The sequence below is a fragment of the Cucumis melo genome, chromosome 1 (genome assembly GCF_025177605.1).
Source record: "Cucumis melo cultivar AY chromosome 1, USDA_Cmelo_AY_1.0, whole genome shotgun sequence".
NCBI lineage: Eukaryota > Viridiplantae > Streptophyta > Magnoliopsida > Cucurbitales > Cucurbitaceae > Cucumis > Cucumis melo.
Genome location: NC_066857.1, coordinates 10,747,936 through 10,773,926, shown reverse-complemented (window position 1 = coordinate 10,773,926; position 25,991 = coordinate 10,747,936). Strand labels below are relative to the sequence as shown.

The window sequence follows — 25,991 nt, the reverse complement described above, 5'->3', positions numbered from 1 at the left end:
TCTTGCTACTAATGTTAGATATTATGTTAAATTTATCTTCATCCAACAGTTTAAGTTTTTATGTCGATCGGTGATTTAAGATGGTATAATAACAATGTGATCTAAAATATCATGTGTTCAAACTCATGCATTATTATTTTCTCTTTAATTAATATTCATTTCCCTTCATCATTTTTTATTGTTATTTCCTCTCCAATTAATATTCATTTCCATTTTTTTTTAATTTTTTGAATTTTTTTCTACACACATTGATGTTTCCTTCTTAAACTACACCTAAAACATAAACTATCATAACTTAACTTATAATAATCAATTCCTTGCTCCAAGTGCCATTCGAATCATTATTTAAGTACTGCTATGAGAACTCAATTTACACAGAAAGAACTCAATCTAATTTCCACTCCAACTCCATTTAAAGTTCAAGAGTTTGTAAGATTCGCAGGAAAAAGAAATATTATCCTAAATTCTTATATCTTTCGCTCATCTACCAACCGGAAATCACGTCAACACAAGCACAATTTAAAATCTGGACTGAAGCTTCTTCTCACAAACTACATTGTTACAGCTGCTTGTAGCACCGATAAGCGAAGGCAACTGAAACAGCAGCACAGATAACAGCAGCAACGGCATATGTGTCTTCACGCTCCCAGCTCTCGAGCCATGTTGGCATTGCGCAAACCTTACGGGAAAATGATTTGCTGCTATTGCTTCGTGAAGTTAGTTTTCTGTTGCCCTTGGCAGTAACAACATTTGGAGAAATGTTGTCTGTATCTGAATCAATTACTGTTCTTGATAGTTTTGGATTCTGACAGCAAGAGGAATAACCATCTCCATCTCCTTGACAGCAGGCTGCAACCTCAGCCCGAGATCTATAGGGATCAGAGTTTGAATCGTTGGTCTCGATTTGTGCCAGCTCTTCCTTGCTTTTGTGGCCATTAGTCCCACTGATTGCACGAAGTCTCAGTTCAAGGCTTAGCATCTGTTCTTCCTCTGATAAACCCATCTGGCCCCTGAGTATATTTATCATATAGAATTAGAACAGAATATTCAATAATGATTTTAGATAAAACAAACATTTTATCTAATAGTTTGGGATCGGTTACTTCAAACATTTTCATTTGATCCCTATATTTAAGCTAAGTCTCTCAAAATATTGAGGCTAACCATTTTCTTATATGGCACATTTTGGAAGACACGGCTCATCACCCATCTTTGTCATGTCCTTAACAACAAAAAACGGTTTTTAACCATAGTTTCAATTCAACAAAACACATCAGAATTAGAAATTCATGGTGTTCGCACAAACCCGAATCTAAAGATCAATAACTCAATGAAAATTTACCTTCTTGTTCTGAATAATTGGAAGACGAAAATGACTTCATGCAAGGTAAGTGATAATGATCGAGTTTTTATCTAAAGTGGCACTGGCCATACATTTATCAGACTTACTAGTGTGAAGAAAGAACATACCTCCAAAGTTCATCTACAATCTTCCCTTTCACGATATGCTGCTGAAGCAATAAAAATACATCTTCGGGGGCAACATATCCATACCTGAAACCAAATTATGAGGGGTGTTAGCGAAACAGGTTAATGGACAGAAGTATCAATTGAGACAGATAACTCTCCCATACCAATGCCCAGTGACTTCTCCATTGGCATTTGATCCATATATAATCACATTTCCTGCATATTTGTGGCCTCCAATATGCGAGCATGGGCTAACAGATACATTTTGAAGACCTAGAAATTTTATCTCATCGCGGAACCGACTGACCAAGGTAGGACCACAAACGCCACACCGACGATCTCGGGACCCATGACAACATACGAAAACATATGAACCCTTCAGTGCTTCAGGAGATCCAGGCTGCCACTCGCTGTTCTTCACAAGCACTTCTTCAACAAATGTGTCAACATCAAAATGGGTCAACCTCCTGCAATTCTTCAAAAGTCATTGTTCAATTTAAATTTATCTGAAATTTTGAGTTGACATCGTCAAGGCAAATGATAATCAAGGAATTCATAAGAATGAAATAAGTTGAAGTTGAGCTTGTAACTGACACAACTGACCTATATCTTATCATGTCCGGGAAGATTAAAACATCCCCATTTGATGTCTCCGTTCCATCATGCCCCTCACATATGGTTAAGCGAGTCTAATATTTCCAGATGAAGCAGGAAGGTTGAACATAGAGAAGTAAAAGTATCCAGCATCATAGAGTTATAGAGATAATAAGAAGCATTTGTATGCATATTCTAAGAGGTATAGATTATAATAGTGGTCAATCTACCACACAACAGGATTGACAAGAACCTCAATAACTACAACAAAGATGGTAATACTTCAAAGTAAATTACAAAGAACCCATTTGACAACCTTTTTATTTCTTGTTTTCCGTTTTCATTAACAACATTTAAGTGCAAACCTTCTTTAATTTCTTCTAATCCACTCTCAAAAGCATTATTGTGAGCATAATTTAAACCAGTTTAAAATGCTTAGCCACAACAAATGTAAGATTCTAAAATGCATAAAGGATAGTCCAAAACATATATTAAGTAAACTAACAGATCTAAAACAAAAGCGTACGGCACTAGAGCAAAACCAGCATTGTTTCCCCCAAGAATTGCCTTCTGTCCCATGAGAAAATAAGAGGAATGGAAACACCTCTGAAATCCTGAGAAACCATGCCTCTTTCCGAAAAATTAAACTCTTAACCACAAAGAAAATTATTTTCAAAGCCGTAAACTCCACTCCCAACCCGCCCCTTACACAAAAATCACCACATTGCAAAACCCACATTCCCAAATCACTCCAACAACAGAGCGGATCCAATTACACAGTAAAACACAAAAGAAAACCCAAAAGCAGAACAAACAACAAACAGTTGGTGGGCGTTAAACATAAAGACCTACTTCTTTCTTCATATCGGCCTTCCTCGACATTACAGCCGCAGATAGCAGCCTAGGGAGGCGATCGAACTCAGCAGCCTCAATCCTAGGAGGCCAGACCTGGGGATTTTTGTAACAAAGAAACACATGACGTTCATAGAAATCAACAGTCCCAACAAGTGGGGTCTGGCGGAACTCGGGACGAGAGAATCCAAACTCGGCATCGCTGATGTTGGGACTGAAATCGGAGAGAAGACCCTCATTCTGGAAGCTACTGGAGGCACTTCCGATGTGGGTAGTAGGGTCAGAGAGAAAACTATCACGAGGGTCAGAAACGGAGACAGGGGAAGAAGAAGAAGATGGGTTTGTGGGGGCGAAAGAAAGAGGGTCGTCTCTGTCTCTGCTGCTAGACATGATTTGGATGGGATTTGAGGAAACGGGCTTCGGCTTGGAAACGAGAGAAAGTGGCAGTTGGGGTCGCTTTTACATGGTGGAATTGGAAATTTGGAATGGAAGTGAGAAGTCAAGGTGTGGCGGTAGGGGAGAATGGCGGAATACTAATACTAGGTTGAATTATTTGCCGTCCTCAGTGAAATTTTGGGCAAATTGGGTTTGAAATTTGGGAGAAAAGGAATGACCTTTCGGAGACTTCAATCTGAAAATATAGATGTTGATGCCAAAAACCCAAACCGTGGAAGGGTTTGTGTTATGGAATGTTATGTTACGATAAATATAGTGTTATAACATATGTTTGAGGAAAATATTATAATAGTGATATAAAATGGGTAGGAAAAGTTAAGTATGCAGTATTATGGAATTTATTTATTTATATATTTTTCAAAATTTCGTATTCTAAATTCTACACAAGTTTGATATATTTAATTTCTTAAATTGTCTTATTTTTGTAAAATAATTTTTAGTAATTTCTTTAAATGTGAAGTTCATTTTCAATGTTTTTTACGAGATTTTTACGTGTGAATAAATTATTAATTTTTTAAAAATTTTGTATTTAAATATAATACACAAATTTCATATATTTAATTTTCCAAAATGTCCTATTTTCGTAAAACAATTTCGAGTAATTTCTTTAAATACGACGTGCATTTTCAACCTTTTTACGTGATTGTTATGTACGAATAAATTATTAATTTTTTTCAATTCATATTCTAACTCCAATACACAAATTTTGTATATTTAATTTATTAAGTCGTCCTAGTTTTTATAAAGCAACTTGTCAAATCTTTTTTAAGTAATCGTTACGTGAGAATAATTTTTTTTAAAATTCATATTCTAAATCTAGTACACGAATTTCGTATATTTAATTTAACAAATCGTCCTAGTTTTCGTAAGACAATTTGACTTAATTTGTTTAAATACGATCTAAAATTTTCAACTTTTTTTACGTAATCGTTACGGTTGAATAAATTATTGTTTTTCTTTTAAAATAAAAATTATAATGAATTAATGAAGATATAAAAATAAGGAAGAAGAAAGAGAAAAAACTATATTTTCGAACCGTATGAAGCATAATTTGGTAAAAAATTTAGATTCAAAATTTAATTGAAATAAATCTTAAATCAAATATCGTCTTTTTTTAAAGGAAATTCTTATACATTTAAGTTTTATATAATTTTTAAAATGTTTATTATACATCTTTTTAGGTTATTTAAGGATTCAAAAGCTATTTAATTTAATATTAAATCGTCTTTTGATTTTTTTATAAATTTAATAAAATTCTTCTTTTTTTAGCAATTTATTAAACTTAAATTTATCAGAAATAATTTAAATATAGATAGATTATTTTTAAACTAAAATATTTGAAAAGGTGAAAAACAAATAAAAGATATAAAATAACAAAATTTATAAAAATAATAAAATTTAATATGAGGACTAAATGCGTAAACTAATCACAACTAATATTTAATTAAAATTAATTTCGTAAATAAAATAAATTTAAAAACAATATTCTTTTTAAGATCATTAAATTAATTAAAAACAAATGACATTTGATAAATAAAAGAGTAAAATTTTTAAAAATAAATAAAAATAGTAAAATTATGGAGAGTTAAAGAGATAAGGTTATGGAGAGTTAAGGAGGGTTTAAGAAGGAGAGAGAGGGAAGAGGGGTTATGATAATCCTTCTCCTAAATAAGAGTTGAGTTACCATAACCCAACCCAAGAGTGATAACCTTTGGGCTAAATGACCCCCAAGTGTGAAGAGAAGAAATAAAGGGAAATGTGTTTTTTGTTTGGGTTTTTTCAAAAATAGAATAAACATTTATAGTAGTTACACCATATATAATAACTTTAGAAAGTAAAAATTAAAGCTCACAACGTGAAATAACAAAAATGCCCTTTGATCACACAAGCGTGAAAAACAATTTTGTATCCTCTGCCTAAACGATTTTGTACCCTTATACCAAGTCTAAATGATCTTGTACCCTCATACCTAATCTAAACGATCTTATACCAAATCTAAATGATTTTGCTATACGATCTTGTACTCTTATACCAAGTCTAAACAATATTCTACCTTTGTACCAAGTTTAAACGATCTTATACGCAGTCTAAACGATCTTGTACCCTTGTACCTAGCCTAAACAATCTTGTACCCTTGTATCTAGTGTAAACAATCTTGTACTCAACCTAAACGATATTGTACTAAATTTAAATGATCTATTAGTGAGAGTGGTCTACCTCTGTCTATCTGGGATAGACAACTGATTGTTTAGATATTGGTACACGATCGTTTAGATCTGATACCAAGAAGAGAAAAAGAAGATGAGAGATGAAGAAGGAAGAAATTATGGAAGAGAAAATGAAGAAATCACAAACAAAACGAAGTGAGAATATGAAGAATGAAAAGTAATGATAGGAAGAGGAGAAGAAGAAAAAGAATTGAAGTGAACAATGATCCAGCAATATTAAAAAACAATAATGAGCAAACCTGAAATTATGAAAAAACAATGGTGGCTTCATGGGCTTTAATTTTTTGCTACATGAGTCGTAAATATTTTTTAGTTTAGTTACATTTATGTAAATTAACCTTTTTTGTTTCTAAGGGAATTATTTTAGACATTAGAAAATTTGTACGGATGACTCATTCGGCCGATCTAATTTGCTAAACTGTTTTTGATAAAATGTCAATTGGTCATAACACTATAAGGTTACGGGTTTTTTGTCCTTACTTTTGTGCCTTGCTCTTGTTGTACTTTAGTGTTGCTGTCACTCGAAATTACTAATGATGTGATTGATTGTCAGAGTACTAACGATTTGACAATCTTTATTGAAATGAAAATGAATATCAACATTACCCCTTAACAAACAAACAATCGTGATTTCTTTTGACTGGAGTTTCATTTCAACAGTAAATACTTTATTGATAGAAATTTTCTCAACGGTGTTTTGTTAGACAAAGTTTTGCTGAACAAAGTTTCTAGAACTCAACTAGCCTTTGCACAATGGTCTTTCACAACTATGTTCCATTATTTAGGTTTTTGTAGTAGTTAGTGATGTCCGAAAAAGGTATAAAACGAGGATTAATCAAAACTGTGTAGGGAGAGTAAGAGTTTGAAATCAAAGATGAGTGAGAGAAAATGTTACACATGGAAGGATGTAGAGCGAGAAGTACTGGGAGCAAGATAGAGCAAAAGCAATACAATGAGACAATGTGAGAGCGAGACAATAAGACAATGTGAGAGCGAGACAATGAGACGGCGTGAGAATAAGTCAATGAGATAGAGTTAAAGTGAGACATTAAAATAGCGAGACATGTTAGAAAACGAGACATAGATAGTGAGACATAGATAGCGAGAGACTTTGAACGAGCGAGACAATGAGAGTTATATAGGTAGCGAGGCATAGTGTGCTGGTGTTCAATGTTCGTTACAAGTTAATCTTGTAGATGCAAGCTTTAAGTTCTTCATACTTTAATGTTATAAGCATAATACTTCATACCAACTTGCCTCCAACATAAAAATTGTGGTTTTCATCTCAATCTCCTCTATGTCGAACAAGTAGACACTTTTGTGTCATCTGCAAAACATTGAACTTAAAGCTTGCATACTCTGTGTAGACACTTTTGGGTTTCAATTTAATGCTTTTAGCATTGAACTTAAAGCTTGCATCTACAAGATTATAAATGCTAGTTATTTAGACTTTGACGTAGTAATGAGAGTTAAATATAAGCTTGACTTTGAAATCCCTCCATAGTACATAAGGAACAATGATGACATTGTCTTTCTTCTTTATAGAAATGGTCTTAATAAAGTCCAATTATTTGTAACATTGAAATCCTATCGAGAGGAAACTTTAAGAATGGGTCTTGAAAATATAAGTTACGATGATACATGTGTAGACAAGCAATAAGAGGTATCGTATGAGTTTGCTCTTAAAGGATGATATTCCATTGCCTACTAACACTATTCCATCAACGTTATCACTAGAAAACAATAGCACAAATCCATGAGAATTAAAAAGAGGAACTTAATGCAATCCAACGGTGGTATCTGGTAACGAGAGATTAGACAGGTTGGATTTGATGGATAGTGATAAGAGACCATTTGGAAGTCACTGTATGAGGCAAAGTATCACAGAGTATGTGAAAGACCATCTGGACTTGATTATATGAAGATTGTTATCCCATATCAGCGGGGTCTTTCACTTGATGGAAATGAGCGATCAATAGGTTTGAATGATGTGCATTGTAACCTTACATATGCGAATGGTCCTACAGTTGCTTCAATGGTCTTCAAGTCGTAAAGTAGATTTGATTATGTTTGGTACATCTTTATCTAAGACATACGTTGAAGTTAATGAACTATTTTTTAGTAAGACGGACTAATTGAAAATGCGATTGTCTATTATGTCCATCAACAAAAATTTCAAATACAAAGTTAGAAAGTCAAGCAAGTCCTTGTTTACTATCAAATGTATTGGGATGAATTGTAGGTGGAGTTAATGTGAAAGGAAACTACAAGGGTGTGATGTGTTCAAGATTGCAAAGTACAAGAGTTCATACACGTATGCTATTGGAATTCTGAATCATGACTATGAACAAGCAACTACAAGAGTAGTTGGTCAATTGATCAAAATCAAGTTCATAGGCATTGAATGTGTTAATAAACCTAAACATATTGTTGAAGATATGAGGAGAGATTGCAGCGTCGACATAAGCTACGATAAAGCATAGTGCGTAAGGTAAACCACCTACAATCTCACTAAGGGTACTTTAGAAGAATCGTTTGTCGAACTACATGCATACAAGGAAGAGTTGAAAATGGAAAATCTGAGTATTTCAAGTATGTGTTTATGACATTAGGGCATTTTGTTAGAGATTTTTGTAGTTGTTAGCCTATTATAATAGTTGATGGGTCTCACTTGAAAGGAAAGTACAAAGGTTTAATGTTGGTCGACACTTTGATGGACGGTAATAACCAATTATACACAATAACATATGTCATAGCCTATGGGGAAACGAACCAAGCATGGGCATGGATTTTCTAGAACTTGAAATGCGTTGTTGAAGAATCTCTTAACCTAGTATTCATTTCTGATAGGAAGTTGTCTATCAGTAACGGTATTTGTGATGTTTTCTCCATGACATTTCATGGACTTTGCACTTGACATATAGAATAGAACCTTCAAGAAAAATTTAAGGACAATACCATTCGTATGTTTAAAGATGCACCAAGGGCATTATGTATGACAAATTTACAGACATATTAGGATCAACTTTGTAATTTTTGAGATGATGTGGTCACATGATATTTAGAGGACACATTCTTAAGCGCTAGTCACATATTTACCAATTAGATCGAAGATACGACAACATGACATCCAATGGTGTAAAGTGTTTCAATTAATTGACTAAAGAATTTCGTCTTTTGCTCATTATGTCCTTGCTAGAAGAAGTTAGAGCCATGAACCAAATATGGTTCTATGAGGATATGAATCATTATGCATCTCGAACCAAATTATACATTGACTATTATGAGTCCACGTTGGGAAGTGAAGTTGACAAAGGTAGACGGTATAAAGTCTAGTCTATTGATTGTTATCAGATCCACATGTGTGCTAATCGGTTGGATGTCATTGTAAACCTTCATACAAAGGAGTGCACGTACAACAAATTTAACTATCTTGGTATCCTCTACTGACATGTAATTATTGAAAGATTATGAAATGATGTAGCAAAAGTAATTTGATCAAATATCATCCTAAGTGCATCAATTTTAAGGATTAAAAATGCTTTGAAAAAACCATAAAAGAACATAGTTTTAAATTTCATACATTTGTAGCTCAAATCCTCCACGAATTGAAGTAGTAATTGATCTCAAATTCTTTTAGGACCACCACCAACATTTTATCCACAATTCTTAAAACTTAAGGGAATAACCTCTCTACTATCCCTAGAAGCAAGTTGGAGTGAATTATGTCTTACACCCTATGTCCTCAATCTATCAAGTATTTCCCTTGAATGAGAGGTCTATTGGGCTAGCACTATTGAGCTTAATGGCAAACAGTAGACAGCCGCAGCAGAATTACGGATTAATTTTATCCTAATTGCATCTAAACTATTTAGAAACTAACATGCATCATCTAGGCTAATCACGTGAAATTAGGATTTATCGAATACGTACCTTCAAAGCTTTTCAATCTCCTTAATCTCTTTATGAATGCGAACTTGGGACCACAACTAGTGTTGACCCTGCTATTCTCCAAACTTAGAACCAGATTGTTAGATCCAATAAGTGAAGGAATTAAGTGAGAGATGGAAATTGGAGGTAGAATTTTGGGTTGAGAGTTGAGAGAGAAAAATGAATTTGGTATAATTTTTTAAAGTCAAAATTAGCAAAAGTCTTAAAAATTTGAAATGACGCCTTTAAATAACCTAATTGCACACAAAATTACATGTAATTAGTTCATCAAATCTCAACACCTAACATTCTACTAATCATCATTGAAACTTATTAGTGGGTTAGGAGTATGCATCCCATGTAGCTACTTATCCCACTAGGTGTTAGTGGGATTATCCAACAAAATCACATTTGAATATAAAACTGATCAAAGTATGACTTTTCAAAGTCAAAAGTCAACATTTTGAGTTTTTTTAGCTTCTAAATATGCATATGTATTTATATTTTTAATATTTAAATTATATTTAAACATACAACTCTATCTCAAACAAATAACCGATGGCTATAAAACATAATCTAAAAAATAGGTTGTTCGTAAGCTTGTCTAAATCCCACTGATCCACTATTGAACAAATAGTTTAAGGTCCAACCTATAAACTGAATCCCTTTCGAGCCAATGAGAGGGTGGGACCCCTTATTTAAGACTTGGATTCAATTCTTAATGAACAACCTATATACTAATCCGAAAGTGTTTAAGAGTGAATTCCGTCTTACACCCTATGTCCCTGACTATCCATCTAGTCTTAAACCTAAAATGGGAGGCTCTTATTGAGCCGGCGCTGTTGAGACGCCCTCACCTATACAAATCTAAGGATAATTCCATGTGACTAGAAATTTATAATTAGCTCATATTAAGATTAAGTTACCTAGGTCATCGATAGTCAATTTTAAACAGTCAACTATGTTATAACGTAAAAATGACTATTTCATGGTTTCAGTCTTATGTGAACTCTTAACATAGGATCCCCCTTCCATTGTTTGTACTTTAACTACAAAGTAGGTGGCTTCCTTGTTTATATACTATAGACTATTTAGGCTATATATTTAAACTTGACCCATGTTTATGTCTCTACATAAAGTTCAAGTCTACACTAGATAGTCTTAGGACATTAGTTTATTGGATTTAAGATTATAGTATTCAATTTTCACTAATAAGACCTCACAATAACAACTTTATTGAATAGAATATAATTTTAAACTATAAATTAAATTACGAGTTTTAGGATGTAAATTCCAAAAGAAATATTCTCACGTTATAGATCTAAGAATAATTTCGAATATACAGGAGTTCATAGTTAGCTTAGGATTAATGTCAAGTTTTAAACTGTAATAGTATTATAATGTAAAAGTTACTAACACATGGTTCGATCTTATGCAAATTTTTATTATAAGATGCCCCCACAGGCATGTCTTTACATGAGAGATTTAGGATCACATATTTGTACTAAATACAAAGTGAGTTGCATCCATAGTGTCCCCATAATAAGGTCCTAACCCTAATCATATACTAAAACAACTTAGACTATCAACTCCAACTTGATCAGCTTTTATGTCATCACACAAAGTTCAAGTATTTATACTATAGTTAAGGAACCTTAGTTTATTGGATTTAGAGTTTATAACGAGTAAATCACTTATTCAATAAAAGTTTATCAAACAATAATTTAATAGCATCTTTATTTAATAATAAAATAGTTTAACACTCGCAAACTACAAGTTTTGAGACATAAAACCAAACAATCCTAGCTCCCCAGGGATGAAACATCCCCTATTGAAGATCTTTACAACCAATTTTATATTGTTGACTGCGTAATGTATTCCTATGTAAAGGTTATGAATCCACTTGGATACAGATCTAAATGGAAAAGATCTTTGAGATATATTGAAAAGAACATACTTCTTTCAAGAAGACTGGTACAGGTCAGCCAACAAAGAGTACAAATAATACCATCTAGACGAGAATGTCATAGGTAAGTCAAATGTGGAGAATGCGTGGGAATTACGATAATCATCAACAAAACAATAGTGACTCATTCACAACAGTATGACATACCGAAAGCACATCGATAGAGCAAATGTTATTTGATGTTTAGTACTAAGTGTACTTAATGCTTAATGTATATTGATCTATACTTAATGATCTATAATTGATACAAATTGTAATTACATTTTATCTCATTCATCTCATTTTCACTTGCTCATCAATTGTCTCCCTCGCTCAACTGATGTTTAGTTCCTAATTATTTTGCTCTATATATCCAAATGTCGCTCTTAATCATTGTCTTGCTCTTTGAATGTCTCACTCTTTAGCTGTATTTCTCTCTAACTATCTTGCTTTGACACTATTTTGCTCTAACAATGTCTCACTCTATCATATTGTCTTACTAACTCAGTTTGGTCAACAGATAGACTTTATAATGTCATTCTATGAATGTCTCATTCTCATTGTCTCACTATATAATTGTCTTGCTCTATAATTGTCTCGCTAGCTCATTGTCAACCAAGGACTTAATGTCGCTTTATCATTATTTTGCTCTAAATTTGTCTTTTATCTATATGTCTTGCTCTACCATATTGTCTCACTAAATTAGTTTAGTCAGACATAGACCTTATCATTGTCACTCTATGAATGTCTCACTTTTTCATTGTCTCGATATATAATTGTCTCACTAACAACCATGGACTTAGTGTCATTGTATCATTATCTTGCTCTAAATCTATTTTTCTATCTATCTATATCACTTTATCACTGTATTGCTTTAGGTGTAAGGTATAATCATGATCAGTAGAGTGGATAAGTATAATAAAGAAAGAAAAAAAACCATATAACAAAAAAAATGTATTACCATAACATTAGAGGTTAATACACATTAATAAAATGAGGTGTTACCCCAAGTCCCGTATATCAATATTTCTTAGTCGACATACTTTCCCATGAGTGGTAGAGAAGTTTGACTTTTGACTTTTAAGGTCATAGTAGTGGAGGACGGATGGTACTGTGACAATTCCAAGCTCTAGTCAAATCCCCAAGTTCACTATGGATGTGTAAGATGGGTGGGAATCATATACGTACAATACACCTATATTGATGTCTATAATGAGTAATAGCAAGTGTTAACTAATATTAGTTGTCGTGTACACAAAATTCAGGTCTGCTCAATGGGTGTAGAATTCCCTCAACACGTAGTTCTTGTATGTGTCCTCATCCTCTCACACTAAGGCTGCTTGTGGTGGGGGTTTCTTTTTAATTCGTTTAAATATCCTATCACGAGCATTAAGGTGATTATGCACATTGAATTTTAAAGTAAATAAACTTTACGACTATTTACTTTTTGTTTAGTTGTAAGACAATGTTTGTCGTTTCTCGAATAGGCAATATTGTGAATTCATGAATCAAAAATACTTGTGTTAGTTACAAATACAATAGATTACAATATATTAATTTTAAAGCGCTCAAGAATGGCAAGCTTCCATCGCACTCTACCCCTAAACTTGGTTCAAGTAAGGGAACCTAATAGACCTATAGATCATAGGATCCAACGATCCAAGATTAGCTTGCTAAATTCTACCCCTAAACTTGGTTCATTAACTAATGGGTCATTCCACTAAAGTCTCGTAGTTACACACCCCTCACTATAGATATATTTGTGTCCATTTGATATAACCATGATTAGTAAGTTAATCCTTTATAGGTTGTTCATAACCTCAATTGGGTCAAAATACCCTTTTACCGCTAAACTACATCTTGTTTCTTAAGTCCCACTGATATATTATTGATCAATTGGTTTAAGGTCCACCTATAAATCGAATCTATCTCGAGCCAATGAGAGGGTGGGATCCCTTGTTCAAGACTTGAATTTAGTTCTTAAGGGAATAATCTATCTACTAACCCTAAAACGGGTAGGAGCGAATTCCATCTTGCAACCTATATCCCTAGTCATCCACCCAATCTTATCTCTGAAATAGGAGGCTTATTGGGCCAGCGCCGTTGAGCTGCCCTCACTTATGAAAATCTAAGGCTTATTGGGTCTGCACTGTTGAGCTGCCCTCACCTATGCATATCTAAGGATAATATCATTTGAGTAGAAGTTCGTAATTAGATCAGGATTAAGTTTAAGTTACCAAGGTCATCATAATTGAAATAGTTAGTTTATATAGTCAAAGGTGTTATAACTTAAAAGTGACTATTTCATGGTTCCAGTTTTATGTAAACTCTTTACATAGGATGCCCCCACTCTCATGTCTTTACATGAACGATTCAGGATCACTTCGTTTGTACTAACTACAGAGCGGGTCGTATTCATAGTGAAAAACGTTGTGAGATAATTAAATAAACCTTTAGTTAAATCTAAAGTATTTAACTATTGTAATAGCTAGAGGGATGGCATAAGAAAATAACATATAGAATTTTGGTAATCTAGTTCGAAAAATACCACCTACATGCGGGGAGTTGCCCACTGCTTAGATGAGTAATATTATTTAGATTCACAATAGTCAATATACATTCATACAGCAAGTAGTTTCTGCTCAAATATATGACTATCTTAATATACTTAATCACTTAAGTATTCAGGCTCCCCTTGAACATATGTGTCAATCTACTCGATGATGTCTTCATGCTTCCCCTGAGTCTAAGGTGACCTCTCGATCACTACATCATCTTTCACATTACTCATCACTAAGTTCATCATAAATCAACATGGTGATACCATAGATAATACGTCCCACTGCCTTCTTTTTGCTTGAGGGTTTAGCGATAGTAAACTCCACTAATCCTTTGCACTTGCTCACTATGTCATTAATCATCCCAAAACCCATAAGTTCTGTAGTATATATATTCCTTCAAAAATAATCTCAAAAAGATATTGATACAAGATTCTTAAAATAAAAAAAGATTTTTTTTTTATCTTTTTGGCATTAAATAACTTGTCAATAAAAGTTAATCTCATAATTTTCTTTTTGACAAAATCCCAACAAACTTCCCCTTTTGTCAAAAAGAGAGATTTCTTTTCAAGTTCAAGTCAACACTTCTCAGTGACTTCTCTCAGTGCAACGGTCATCAAATAGCAACATTCAACCTTATAACATCACATTAGATCAACATATTCATCAATAGATTAGCCATACACTACTGAAGATCATCATTTCATTTCTCTAATTTGTATGCATCACAACAGTAGCAAAAAGAAACAATAAACATCATAGATTATATTACCTCGTATGATCCCCTTACAATCTTTAAAAGAGAAAGAAAACTTCAAAAAGAAACTTCAAAACAACATCAAAATTGCACAGCTTTGGCTTCAACAAAAACAACCACCAACTATAACTACTCCTCTTGTCCTACTTCTCCACCTTTGAACAGAAAAGAAATACTACTTCTGATCTTGAGCAACAACGCTAGAAAAGGGAATTAATTTCTTCAAATGACGAATAAGTGAATCAACCTCCAAACATCTATTCGTGACCAAGTTTATAGATGTAGAGAGAGCCCGAGACTCAACTGTAAGTGTATTTATAATTCTGGAGGCTAAGGCACGATGAACGAAGAACCATTTAGCACTCTCATCTACATCTTCTGCGTCAAATATACGGGGGTTCCTCGAAGGTCCAATATCATGTTCTATATCAAGAACATGACTCCCCTAAAAAAATTTGTAACTTAAGGCAAAGTCTTCGAGTCAGGACTAGAAGCATCAGTTGGAGTCAGAACCTTAATATTCAAGTGAATCAGTAAGCTCAAGAAAAACTGGGCCAAAGGTACAGAAATTTTGACTTCAAATGTTCCCACATGTCTTAGAAGCTGATTGTATATAAAAAGTCAAACATCTATAGTCTCATCATTGCATGTCTGATAAAGAAAAGTTCCTAAAGCAACAGAAACACTAGAATCATGTGAAGAGGGAAACCAGTTAGCAATGCCAATTTTATGAAGAATGACATATTTTACACTAAGAGACACAGATGAAATTCCATTCACAGGCCAAACAGATAAGGTTCCTCCAGATAGTACAAAAGCTAAGACTTCATTAAATGGATGTGTAGGAGAAAAGTTAGTTTCCACAGTCTTACCCAAGAGCCCATTAATTATAGTAGGAGAAATTTTGAACTTCAAACCTCAAATGTGCACTATTTGATAATCAGGACTACTTGAATTGTTGAAATCATAAGGCAAGTTGACTATAAATTCATTGATCATCTGAGGATAGAATGACCCGACATTCGAGATTGTTTTGGAAAGCCCTGCCTTAACAATTAGATCCATGACACTTAAACAAGAATAATGCTTATTAGAGACATTTACCTCATCTACAATGCGCCTCTGTACTACATATTTCCATCTTTGCACACTCTCCTTAAGATGAAACGAAATTTCATCAATGGAAACAGATGGAATATTCGGTGGAACCTTCTTTCTTCAAGTTTTTGTAGTGATATTTCGTCGATTTTGTTGAAATTTATTTCCCTTCAGTCTTGATTCACTTAGAGATTGTTGAGTCTTTGTTTGAGGAACATCCACATTTGGTTCAATTATCAATAGGTTCACTATGAGCATTAACATTTGTATCAGGATTTTCATTAGTAGGATCAGCAATGTTCTCACCCAAATTACCAGTAAAATCACCTACTGAATCAGACTCAAGAACTGAATGTTGACCATCAACTGAAGAGCCGAATCGAACAGATGATCTAACTGGTGGAGAATGCCCAGATTGACAAAGTTCTTTCTTTGTAACAGAAGGATGACAAAGTATTGAAACAAAAATGTCTTCAGACGAAGAGCTTTTGTCAGAATGAGTCGTGGTTACAGGAACATCAATTATAGAAGGCTTAACGTTTGAAAATAACCCATTCTTCAATAATCTGACTAGGGGAACATCATCTCGCTCATCCAAATCCATCTCAGAGACATGAGACTCAGATACACCCAATGTTGTTTCAACATCCTCAACAACTCTATCAGTAATATGCTCATCATGCATAGAAATAGAAGAACTTTCAAAAATATTTACTTGAGACTTTCCTGATGGTAGTCGATAAGGTCTTCTAGTGGGAGTGCTTTTGAAACAACAACCCCTCATTCACACACCATGCATGTTGGTTTGAAACTCAGGAGCTTCATCAATCACTTTGGACGAATGAGCTTGATAGTTTCCTTTTCGAGTATTCACCATTTTCGATTTTGAAAGGATAGCAACAGTCAAGACTTCAAGAACATGTTCTCTGAATATCTAAAGATGAACAATCTACTTTGAAGCTTAGGAGTCTTAAAAAAAACAGAAAACTTCTCGCTTAAACACAATGTACCCCTTATTAAAGCCTATTTCGGCACTGACGTGTCCATTAATACTGACCATGGTTTTCCCTTTTTTTATTTATTTTAGTTATTTTTTCGAAATAGATGACAAAATTAAATTTTACATACTCATAAATCAGCTCTCAAATGCTCAAGAGAATTTGCATCTAGTGGTTTAGTGAATATATCAGCCAACTGGAGGTTCGATCGAATAAGTTCAAGCGTAACAATTTTTCCTTTTATAAGCTCCCTAATAAAATGATGTTTTATATCACTATGCTTTGTCTTGCTGTGCTGTACTAGATTTTTAGAGATATCAATAGCACTCAAGTTATCACAATAAAATGTCGTAAGATTCTACTGAATATCATATTCCTGTAATATTTGCTTCATCCAAATAAGCACTACTACAAATATGGGTTTTATTGACACAAGTTTTGCATCATAAAGACTTTCAACGACACAATTTTCACGTCATTGAAGCCACTGTCAAGAAAGGCTATTTAACGACACTTTGAAAAATGTGTCCTTAAATATGCTTAGATGACACCAAAATTGTGTCATTAATACCTTTACCTTGACGTAATAAATATGTCATCGTTATCTATAACTCGACACCAATATATTGTCATCAATACCCTTATATTGACTCAAATCATGTGTCAACGTTATCTATACCTTGACACTAATATATTGTCATTAATACTCTTAGATTGACGTTTTAAATGTGCCACGTTATCTATTACTCGACACAAATTTATTGTCATTAATAACCTTATATTGACGCTTTAAATATTTCACCGTTATCTATACCTTGACACAAATATATTGTCATTAATACCCTTACATTGACACTTTAAATGTGTCATCGTTATCTATCACTCGACACCAATATATTGTCATTAATACTCTTAGATTGACGTTTTAAATGTGTCACGTTATCTATTACTCGACACAAATTTATTGTCATTAATAACCTTATATTGACGCTTTAAATATGTCACCGTTATCTATACCTTGACACAAATATATTGTCATTAATACCCTTACATTGACACTTTAAATGTGTCATCGTTATCTATCACTCGACACCAATATATTGTCGTTGTAAATATTTCGTTACACAAAATTGTTGTCAAGAAAATGTGCTTTAACGACACTGTTTCTGTTTAATAAAGGCTTATATGTCGACACATGTTTGGTGTCGTTATTCTTCATTTTCGCAACACATATTTTTCTGTCATATATTTCTTCTGTCAAAAAAATTAAATACTAAATTTCAGCATTACCCACATATGTTTGGAAAGATATTTATATTTGATAATAAAAAAATATAACTTACATTATCGGTAACGATTTTACAATAATCCAAAAGATAAATTTACTGTAATATTACATGTATGTGTGACCTAATCTAATCAAACTGACGCATAAATGAGAACTTGATCGATACCATGGTCCATGGATTCTTCAACTACCTGCAAAGCTGAAGAAAATGAACCTTAGCCAACATTCATTGCAAAAAATGCATAAGCATAAGCATAAACATTAAGTACATGAAAAAAAAATCACCTTCTTAATAAGCAGACCAATAATAGTAGTAGTAGTAGTAGTAGTAGTAGTAGTAGTCGTAGTAGTAGCGGTGGTGGTAGTAGTGGTGGTGGTAGTAGTGGTGGTGGTAGTAGTAGTAGTAGTGGTGGTGGTAGTAGTAGTGGTGGTAGTAGTAGTGGTGGTAGTAGTGGTGGTGGTAGTCGTAGTGGTGGTGGTCGTAGTGGTGGTCGGTCGTAGTGGTGGTCGGTCGTAGTGGTGGTCGGTCGTAGTGGTGGTCGGTCGTAGTGTTGGTCGTCGTAGTGTCGATCGTCGTAGTAGTGGTCGTCGTGGGCGTAGTGGTCGTCGTGGGCGTAGTCGTAGTCGTAGTAGTAGTAGTAATAGTAGTAGTAGTCGTAGTAGTAGTCGTAGTAGTAGTCGTAGTAGTAGTCGTAGTAGTAGTCGTGGTCGTAGTCGTAGTGGTCGTAGTCGTAGTGGTAGTGGTAGTGGTCGTGGTGGTGGTAGTGGTGGTGGTGGTGGTAATAGTGGTGGTAGTGGTAGTAGTGGTGGTAGTGGTGGTAGTAGTGGTGGTAGTGGTGGTGGTGAGGAGTGGTAGCAGTAGTAGTGGTGGGGAGTTGTAGCAGTAGTAGTAGTGGGGAGTGGTAGCAGTAGTAGTAGTGGGGAGTGGTAGCAGTAGTAGTAGTGGGGAGTGGTAGCAGTAGTAGTAGTGAGGAGTGGTAGCAGTAGTAGTAGTGGGGAGTGGTAGCAGTCGTCGTAGTGAGGAGTGGTCGCAGTCGTAATGGGGAGTGGTGGTCGTAGTCGTAGTGGAGAGTGATGGTCTTAGTCGTAGTAGGGAGTGGTGGTCGTAGTCGTAGTGGGGAGTGGTGGTAGTCGTAGTCGGAAGTGGTAGTCGTAGTCGGGAGTGGTAGTAGTCGTAGTGGGAGTGGTAGTGGGAGTGGCAGTAGTAGTAGTGGAAGTGGTAGTGGTCGTGGTCGTAGTCGTGGTCGTAGTCGTAGTGGTCGTAGTGGTAGTGGTAGTAGTGGTAGTGGTGGTAGTCGTGGTCGTAGTGGTGGTCGTAGTGGTCGTGGTCGTAGTCGTGGTCGTAGTGGTCGTGGTGGTCGTGGTCGTGGTCGTAGTGGTAGTCGTAGTCGTAGTCATAGCCGTAGTAGTAGTCGTAGTCGTAGTGGTCGTGGTCGTAGTGGTCGTAGTCGTAGTCGTGGTCGTAGTCATGGTCGTGGTCGTAGTGGTCGTAGTCGTAGTGGTAGTAGTGGTAGTCGTGGTAGTCGTGGTAGTAGCGTGGTCGTAGTGGTCGTGGTCGTAGTGGTGGTCGTAGAGGTCATGGTCGTAGTCGCGGTCGTAGTGGTCGTGGTGGTCGTGGTCGTGGTCGTCGTCGTAGTCGTCGTGGTCGTGGTAGTAGTCGTCGTGGTAGTAGTAGTAGAGTAGTAGTAGTGGTAGTAGTAGTAGTAGTCGTGGTAGTAGTAGTAGTAGTCATGGTAGTAGTAGTAGTAGTCGTGGTAGTAGTAGTAGTCGTGGTAGTAGTAGTAGTCGTGGTAGTAGTAGTAGTCGTAGCAGCAGCAGCAGCAGTAGTAGTAGCAGCAGCAGTAGGAGTAGTTGAGGGAAAATAGGGAGGAGAGTGGAGAAGGTGGGAGTGGAGAGAAAATTGGATGAGTCAAAGGAAAAATAGGGAAGAGACTGATATTCATTTTTTTTTTTTTTAAAAAAGAAAAAGTTAAATTCAAATTCAAATCCAACTCTCAAAATAAAATAAAAATAAAGTAAAATAAAGTAAATAAATAAAATAAAATAATAAATAAAGGACAAAATGTTGTATCTACAACTTCTTAGAAGATTACCCCTCCATTGGATCAAAAAATATTTCTTGTAGACAAAGATAATCAATTGAATTTTGTACTTTAATTTTCTAAAAAAAATGTATCTTGCGTACTAATTAAACAATCAAGAGCAAATTAAAAGATTGTTTCATAGAGATCACATGGAATTGAATTCGTTCTTGAACAAAAATTAAAGAATCAACATGCTAAATTAGAAGAAAAATGGAAGAAACTCTAAAATAAATTGATACCCATTATCCTCTTACCTCTTAGAAGATTACCCCTCTATTGGAATAAAAGATTGATGAAATATTTTTTAGAGAAAAAATGACAGAATGAGATGGGGGAGTCCTGAAAAAATGATATTTAAAGAGAATTTGGGTGAAAATTGGAGTTGAATTTATGAATGGATCAAATATAACTGAAAATTGATTAAGATTTACAGAAAAATGAGTTATATATAGAAATGAAATGAAAATAACCGCTTCATGGGTTTCGAACTCATAACTTCAGGGCCAGGCGCGCGCTCAATTTGACGGAAATGAGAGGATTTTCGAAAAGTTGTTATATATTTACAAGATTGCCATTGAAAATATGTGAGAAAAAATGATTTGCAGGCTATGAGATTCGAACACAGCACATCAAAGGCGCCCGCGTGAGGAGAAGACGACACGTGGCATGCGTAGATTGGCTGAAGAGTGGAGAAGGTGGGCGCATGAAGTCTTTCGAAAATGAGGAAAAAAGGAATACGCTCGGCTGGGATTCGAACTCACGACCTTGAATGTCAATGATTTGTTGATAATTAACGATGCTTTAAATGTGTCGAGAAAAATTAAATTGTGTCAATAAATAATTTTCAACGACGCAATTGTACCTCAACCCATCTTTTTTATTTTCAACGACACAATACCTTGATTAGTAGTGTCATTAAAACCCATTTTTCTAGTACCCGGGGGAGAAGAGAAATCGAAGCAGCCAAGATTCTTCGACGGTAGTCTCTTAGATTGGTGGGTTCGACGGCAGTCCCTTAGATAATGTTTGCTTGTTCGACAGTGTGAGATTAGTGGATTTGACGACAGTCTCTTAGATTTGGAGATGAGTTACATTGTTTTCCGTTTTTTGGTAGGGAGAGAGAGAAAATGTTGAGCAAATTGTAAAACTCTTTCTGAATGTCGTGCGAAGAGGGAATTGGAAAATTTTGAATTTTTGGTTTTTTTATTTCAAAATTTATTTAATGACACAAAGAATTTGTCGTTAATTAACGACACTTTAAATGTGTCAAGAAAAATTAAATTGTGACAATAGAATTGTGTCAAGAAATAGTGTGTCACTTCTATTTTCAACGACACATTTTACTCCCACCCTACCTCTTTTTTATTTTTAACGACACAATGTTTTGATTTATAGTGTCGCTAAAACCCAAATTTGTACTAGTAAAGCTTAGTGCACTCACTTCCTACTGCAATGTAATTCTGCCTCTGCTGTAGAAAGTGACACACAATCCTGTTTTTTACTAAACCAGAAGATTACATTATTTCCTAGAAAGAAACACCTCTAGAGGTGCTTTTCCTATAATCTGAGCCTCCAACCCAATCGACATCACAATATCCAACAAGAATGAAATTTGTATCATAAGAATATAGAACTCCAAATTCACTTGTTCCATGCACATATTTAATTATTCTTTTGATTGTAACTAAAATCTGAAACACGAGGATTAGATTGAAATAGAGTACATATACCTACAGCATAAGCAATATCAGATTTGCTAGTTGTTAAATAAAGCAGACTCCTTATCATGCTTCTGTATAATTTATGATCTACAGACTCCCTAGTAATATTCTTAGTGATTTTAACATGTGTAGCAGTTGGAATCCTTTTTTTGCTAAGACTTGTCAAGGCCAAATTTCTTAACTAAATTCTTGATATATTTCTCCTGAGTGATAAAGACTTGTCTTTGGTTAATTTGAAGACCCAAAAAACATGATAGTTCACCAACCATACTCATCTCGAATTCTGATTGCATGATATTGATAAAGTTTTTTAACCAATTCTTCAGAAAAACCTCCGAATATAATATCATTTACATAAATTTGTGCAACTATCAGATCTATTCCCAAATAAGGTTTTGTCAGAACCTCCTCTGGAATATCCTTGATGACTAAGATAAGCAGTAAGCCATTCATATCAAGCTCTTGGTGCTTGTTTCAAACCATATAGAGCTTTATTGAGTTTATATACATGCTGCGGATACACAAGATCAATAAAACCCTTAGGTTGAGCTACATAAACTTCTTTGTTCAAGTACCCATTTAAAAAGGTACTCTTGACATCTATCTGATACAGTTTGAACTTCCGAATGCATGATATGCCGAGTAATAGGCATATATATTCAAGTCTAACTACAGGTGCAAACGTTTCATCAAAATCTACTCCTTCCACCTGCGAGTAACCTTGAGCCATCAATCGTGCCTTGTTTCTTGTTACATGTCCTTTCTCATCTGTTTTATTTTTAAATATCCACTTGGTTCCTATAATATTTGCTCTCTATTGTTTAGGAACCTATGTCCACTCATTGTTTTGTTTGAATTGTAGAAATTCTTTATGTATCGCATTTATCCAGAATTCATTCTTAAGAGTCTCATTCACTGATGTAGGTTAAATAGATGAAGTATAGCAAATATTAGCAACCATCTTTGTATAATCAATCTTGTCCTTTTTCTTAGTGGGAACCTCTGCTAAAGGATCTCCAATTATAGAACTCGACAGATGATTCTTTCGGATATGTGAAGATGTAATACGTTTACTCTCCTCAGCTGTTACTTTCTTCTAAGTTAATTTTGAGTCATCTTCAAAGTTATTTACACGTGTATCAGCTATAGGAACATCAGCAGCAGCTATTTCAGGTACCATGATAACCTTAGGTGCTAGTTCATCATCATCATCAATTCGTTTATATGTCTGCTCATGATCATTTACAACCACATTGATAGTCTCCATAACCACTTTGGTTCTATTATTGAATACTCTGTAAGCATATATTTTGAGAATAACGAAGAGAAATTTCCTTTTCTAATTTAGCATCCCATTTTTTGTGGTGTTCTCTGTCAGCAAGAATGTAATAGGTACTACCAAAGACATGAAAATAGTTCACATTAGGTTTTCTGCTCTTCCATATATCATACAAAGTGACAATTGTTCCAGAACGAGTAGTAATTCTGTTGTGTATATGACAAGCAGTATTAACAGCTTCAAACCAAAAATGCAAAGGCAAAGATTTGACATGAATCATGACTCAAGCCATCTTTTGTAGCGTTTTGTTTTACCTTTCTACTACACCATTCTGTTGTGGAGTTAATGGTGCAGAGTATTCGTGATGAATCCTTTCTTCTTCACAGAAATTATTTAGTTCTTCATTTTCAAATTCTTTTCCATGATCACTCCTTATTTGAACAATATTCTTCCCTTGTTCACGTTGTAGACTCAAACATAAACTAATGCAAACTTTGGCAATATCAGATTTTCCTTTAAGAAATCTCACTCACGTGAAGTGAGAGAAATCATCCACAACTACAAACACGTATTTCTTCCCTCCAAGGCTCTCAGTTTGCATGGGACCCATAAGATCCATGTGTAACAATTCTAAAACTCTATTCGTGCAACACTCCTTTATACTTTTGTGAGTTGCTTTGATATGCTTCCCAACTTGACAATCACTACAAAAGAACTTGCTCTTAGAGTCAATGTTTGGAATTCCTATGATAGCCTCATTTTTTACAGCTTTATCAATACTCCTTAAGTTGGAATGTCCCAGTTTTCTGTGTCATAGCCAAGCCTAATCTTCTTTGATTGAGTGACAAACATTAGAATTGTTGGATCCAATGATAGCAGTTATCAGCATGTCTACAGCCATGCAGAAGAGTTCTTTTATTTGTATCAGTCATTATATAATTATTTTTGCTGAAATTTACAATGTAACCTTGGTCACAAAGTTGACTGACATTAATTAGATTTGCCTTGAGCTCTTTAACATATTGAACATCATTTAGATACGGTAGATTGTATTTCTCAATATTATCTTTTGCTATGATTCCTCCTTTTGCTCCATCTCTAAAAGTAACATGTACGGATGCACACTCTTTTAACTACAAAAGAAGCATTGATTTCCAGTTATGTTTCTGGAACATCCACTACCAAAATACCAAGCATCAGCTGAAGCTTGAATTGTTGTAAAGACAATATTACAATTTTAAGAGTTCTTGACTCTCCATTCCTGATAACTTCTCTTGCCTCTTGATGAGTTTGGCTTGTGCTTCTGTGAATTATGTGTATCTATTTGAAATTGAAATCTATGCCTTTACAAGACATAACAGAATGACTTAATATGACCCTTTTTACAACGGTAATGGCATACCAAGTTACTTGTTTTTGTAGAAGTGCTAACAACTTTTGTTCCAACAGGTAGTTCAACCTTGATGTTTACTATAGCAGGAATAAATCTTATCCTAGTTATCTGACTTTTTTACAGATGAGTCAAAGGCAAGACCATATATGTTGGAACTAGATTGTCCTTAACTCAGTATTTGATCTAAATTTTCAGACCATGAATTTAACATTTTTATAGTTTTCGTAGTCTGATCATATTCAGTTTGAAGCTCCCTCAATTTTAGCTTTAGCGAGGATATAATAGATAGTAATCGTTCATTTTCTTCCAAGAGGCCTTGTATCTTTTCTTTCTATATAGCTCTAGCTTCTGAATTCTCTTTCCATTAAATTTTTGCTATTTAAAAGACAACTCATTATCACTCTCTTCATCGAAATCTTCATTTTCATCTTCAGTCACAAAGTCGGCCTCGGTAAGATTTACTATGAATGCATTTGTGCCACCATCATCTTCCTCACTATCATTAGTATCCTCGTTAGATAAAGTAGCACGAAAATTTTTCTTTTGCTTTCTCAGAAACGTGGGATATTCAGCCTGATAATGACAAACTCTCCCACATTCTTGACATTTAAACATTATGCCTTCACCATCTCTTTTTCGAACATAGTCACCGTCTCTTCTATTTGAACTTTTGTTATTCCATCTATTATAACTTTCACCATCTCTTCTTCTGTAATTTGTTGGATTTCTAGAGTTAGATCCAATTAAATTCATATTTTTGAACTTCTTGACTATCTTAGAAAATTGTTTCGTCAGGAGAGCTATAGAATCATTCACATTTGCTTTACTTTCAGACTTATTGACTGTTGACTCTTCTTCATATACTGATTTAAAAGCAACACTCTTGCCTTTCTTATTTTCTCTGTTAGATATGGTTATCTCAAATGAGAGTAGAGACATAAATAATTCATCCAGTTTTAACTTAGTTATATCATGTGCTTCCTCTATAGCTGTAACCTTCATGTCAAATTTTTCAAGCAGAGATCGCAACATCTTATGCACAATTTTGGATTCAGGAATCGTTTCTCCAAGAAGTAATGACTCATTGGCTATTTCTAGAACTCTCTCGTTATATTCAGATACAGACTCATCCTCAGACATTTTTAACGCTTTAAACTTTGAGGTCACCAACTGTAATCTAGATATTTTAACTTTTGTAGTGCCTTCATAAGCAACTTCCAATATTTTCTAGGCTTCTTTGGCATAACTACAAGAATTTACTAGTTTAAACACATTTAGATCAACATCATTAAATATAGCATTTAGAGCTCTATCATTCCCAACGTAGGCTTGTTCTTTAG

At 34.5% G+C, this 25,991-nt stretch overlaps 1 protein-coding gene across 1 annotated transcript; it reads right to left on the bottom strand.

The window, feature by feature from the left end:
* Window positions 1-369: 369 nt before the first annotated feature.
* LOC103501260 (uncharacterized) lies at window positions 370-3,589 on the bottom strand. The gene is made up of 5 exons (XM_008464795.3): window positions 2,917-3,589; window positions 2,074-2,159; window positions 1,635-1,937; window positions 1,471-1,554; window positions 370-1,010 (listed from the first exon to the last, which is right to left on the bottom strand). Exons 1-5 carry the CDS (start codon window positions 3,304-3,306, stop codon window positions 560-562), a joined length of 1,314 nt encoding a protein of 437 aa, XP_008463017.1. The 5' UTR covers window positions 3,307-3,589; the 3' UTR covers window positions 370-559.
* Between the last annotated feature and the right edge of the window lie 22,402 nt (window positions 3,590-25,991).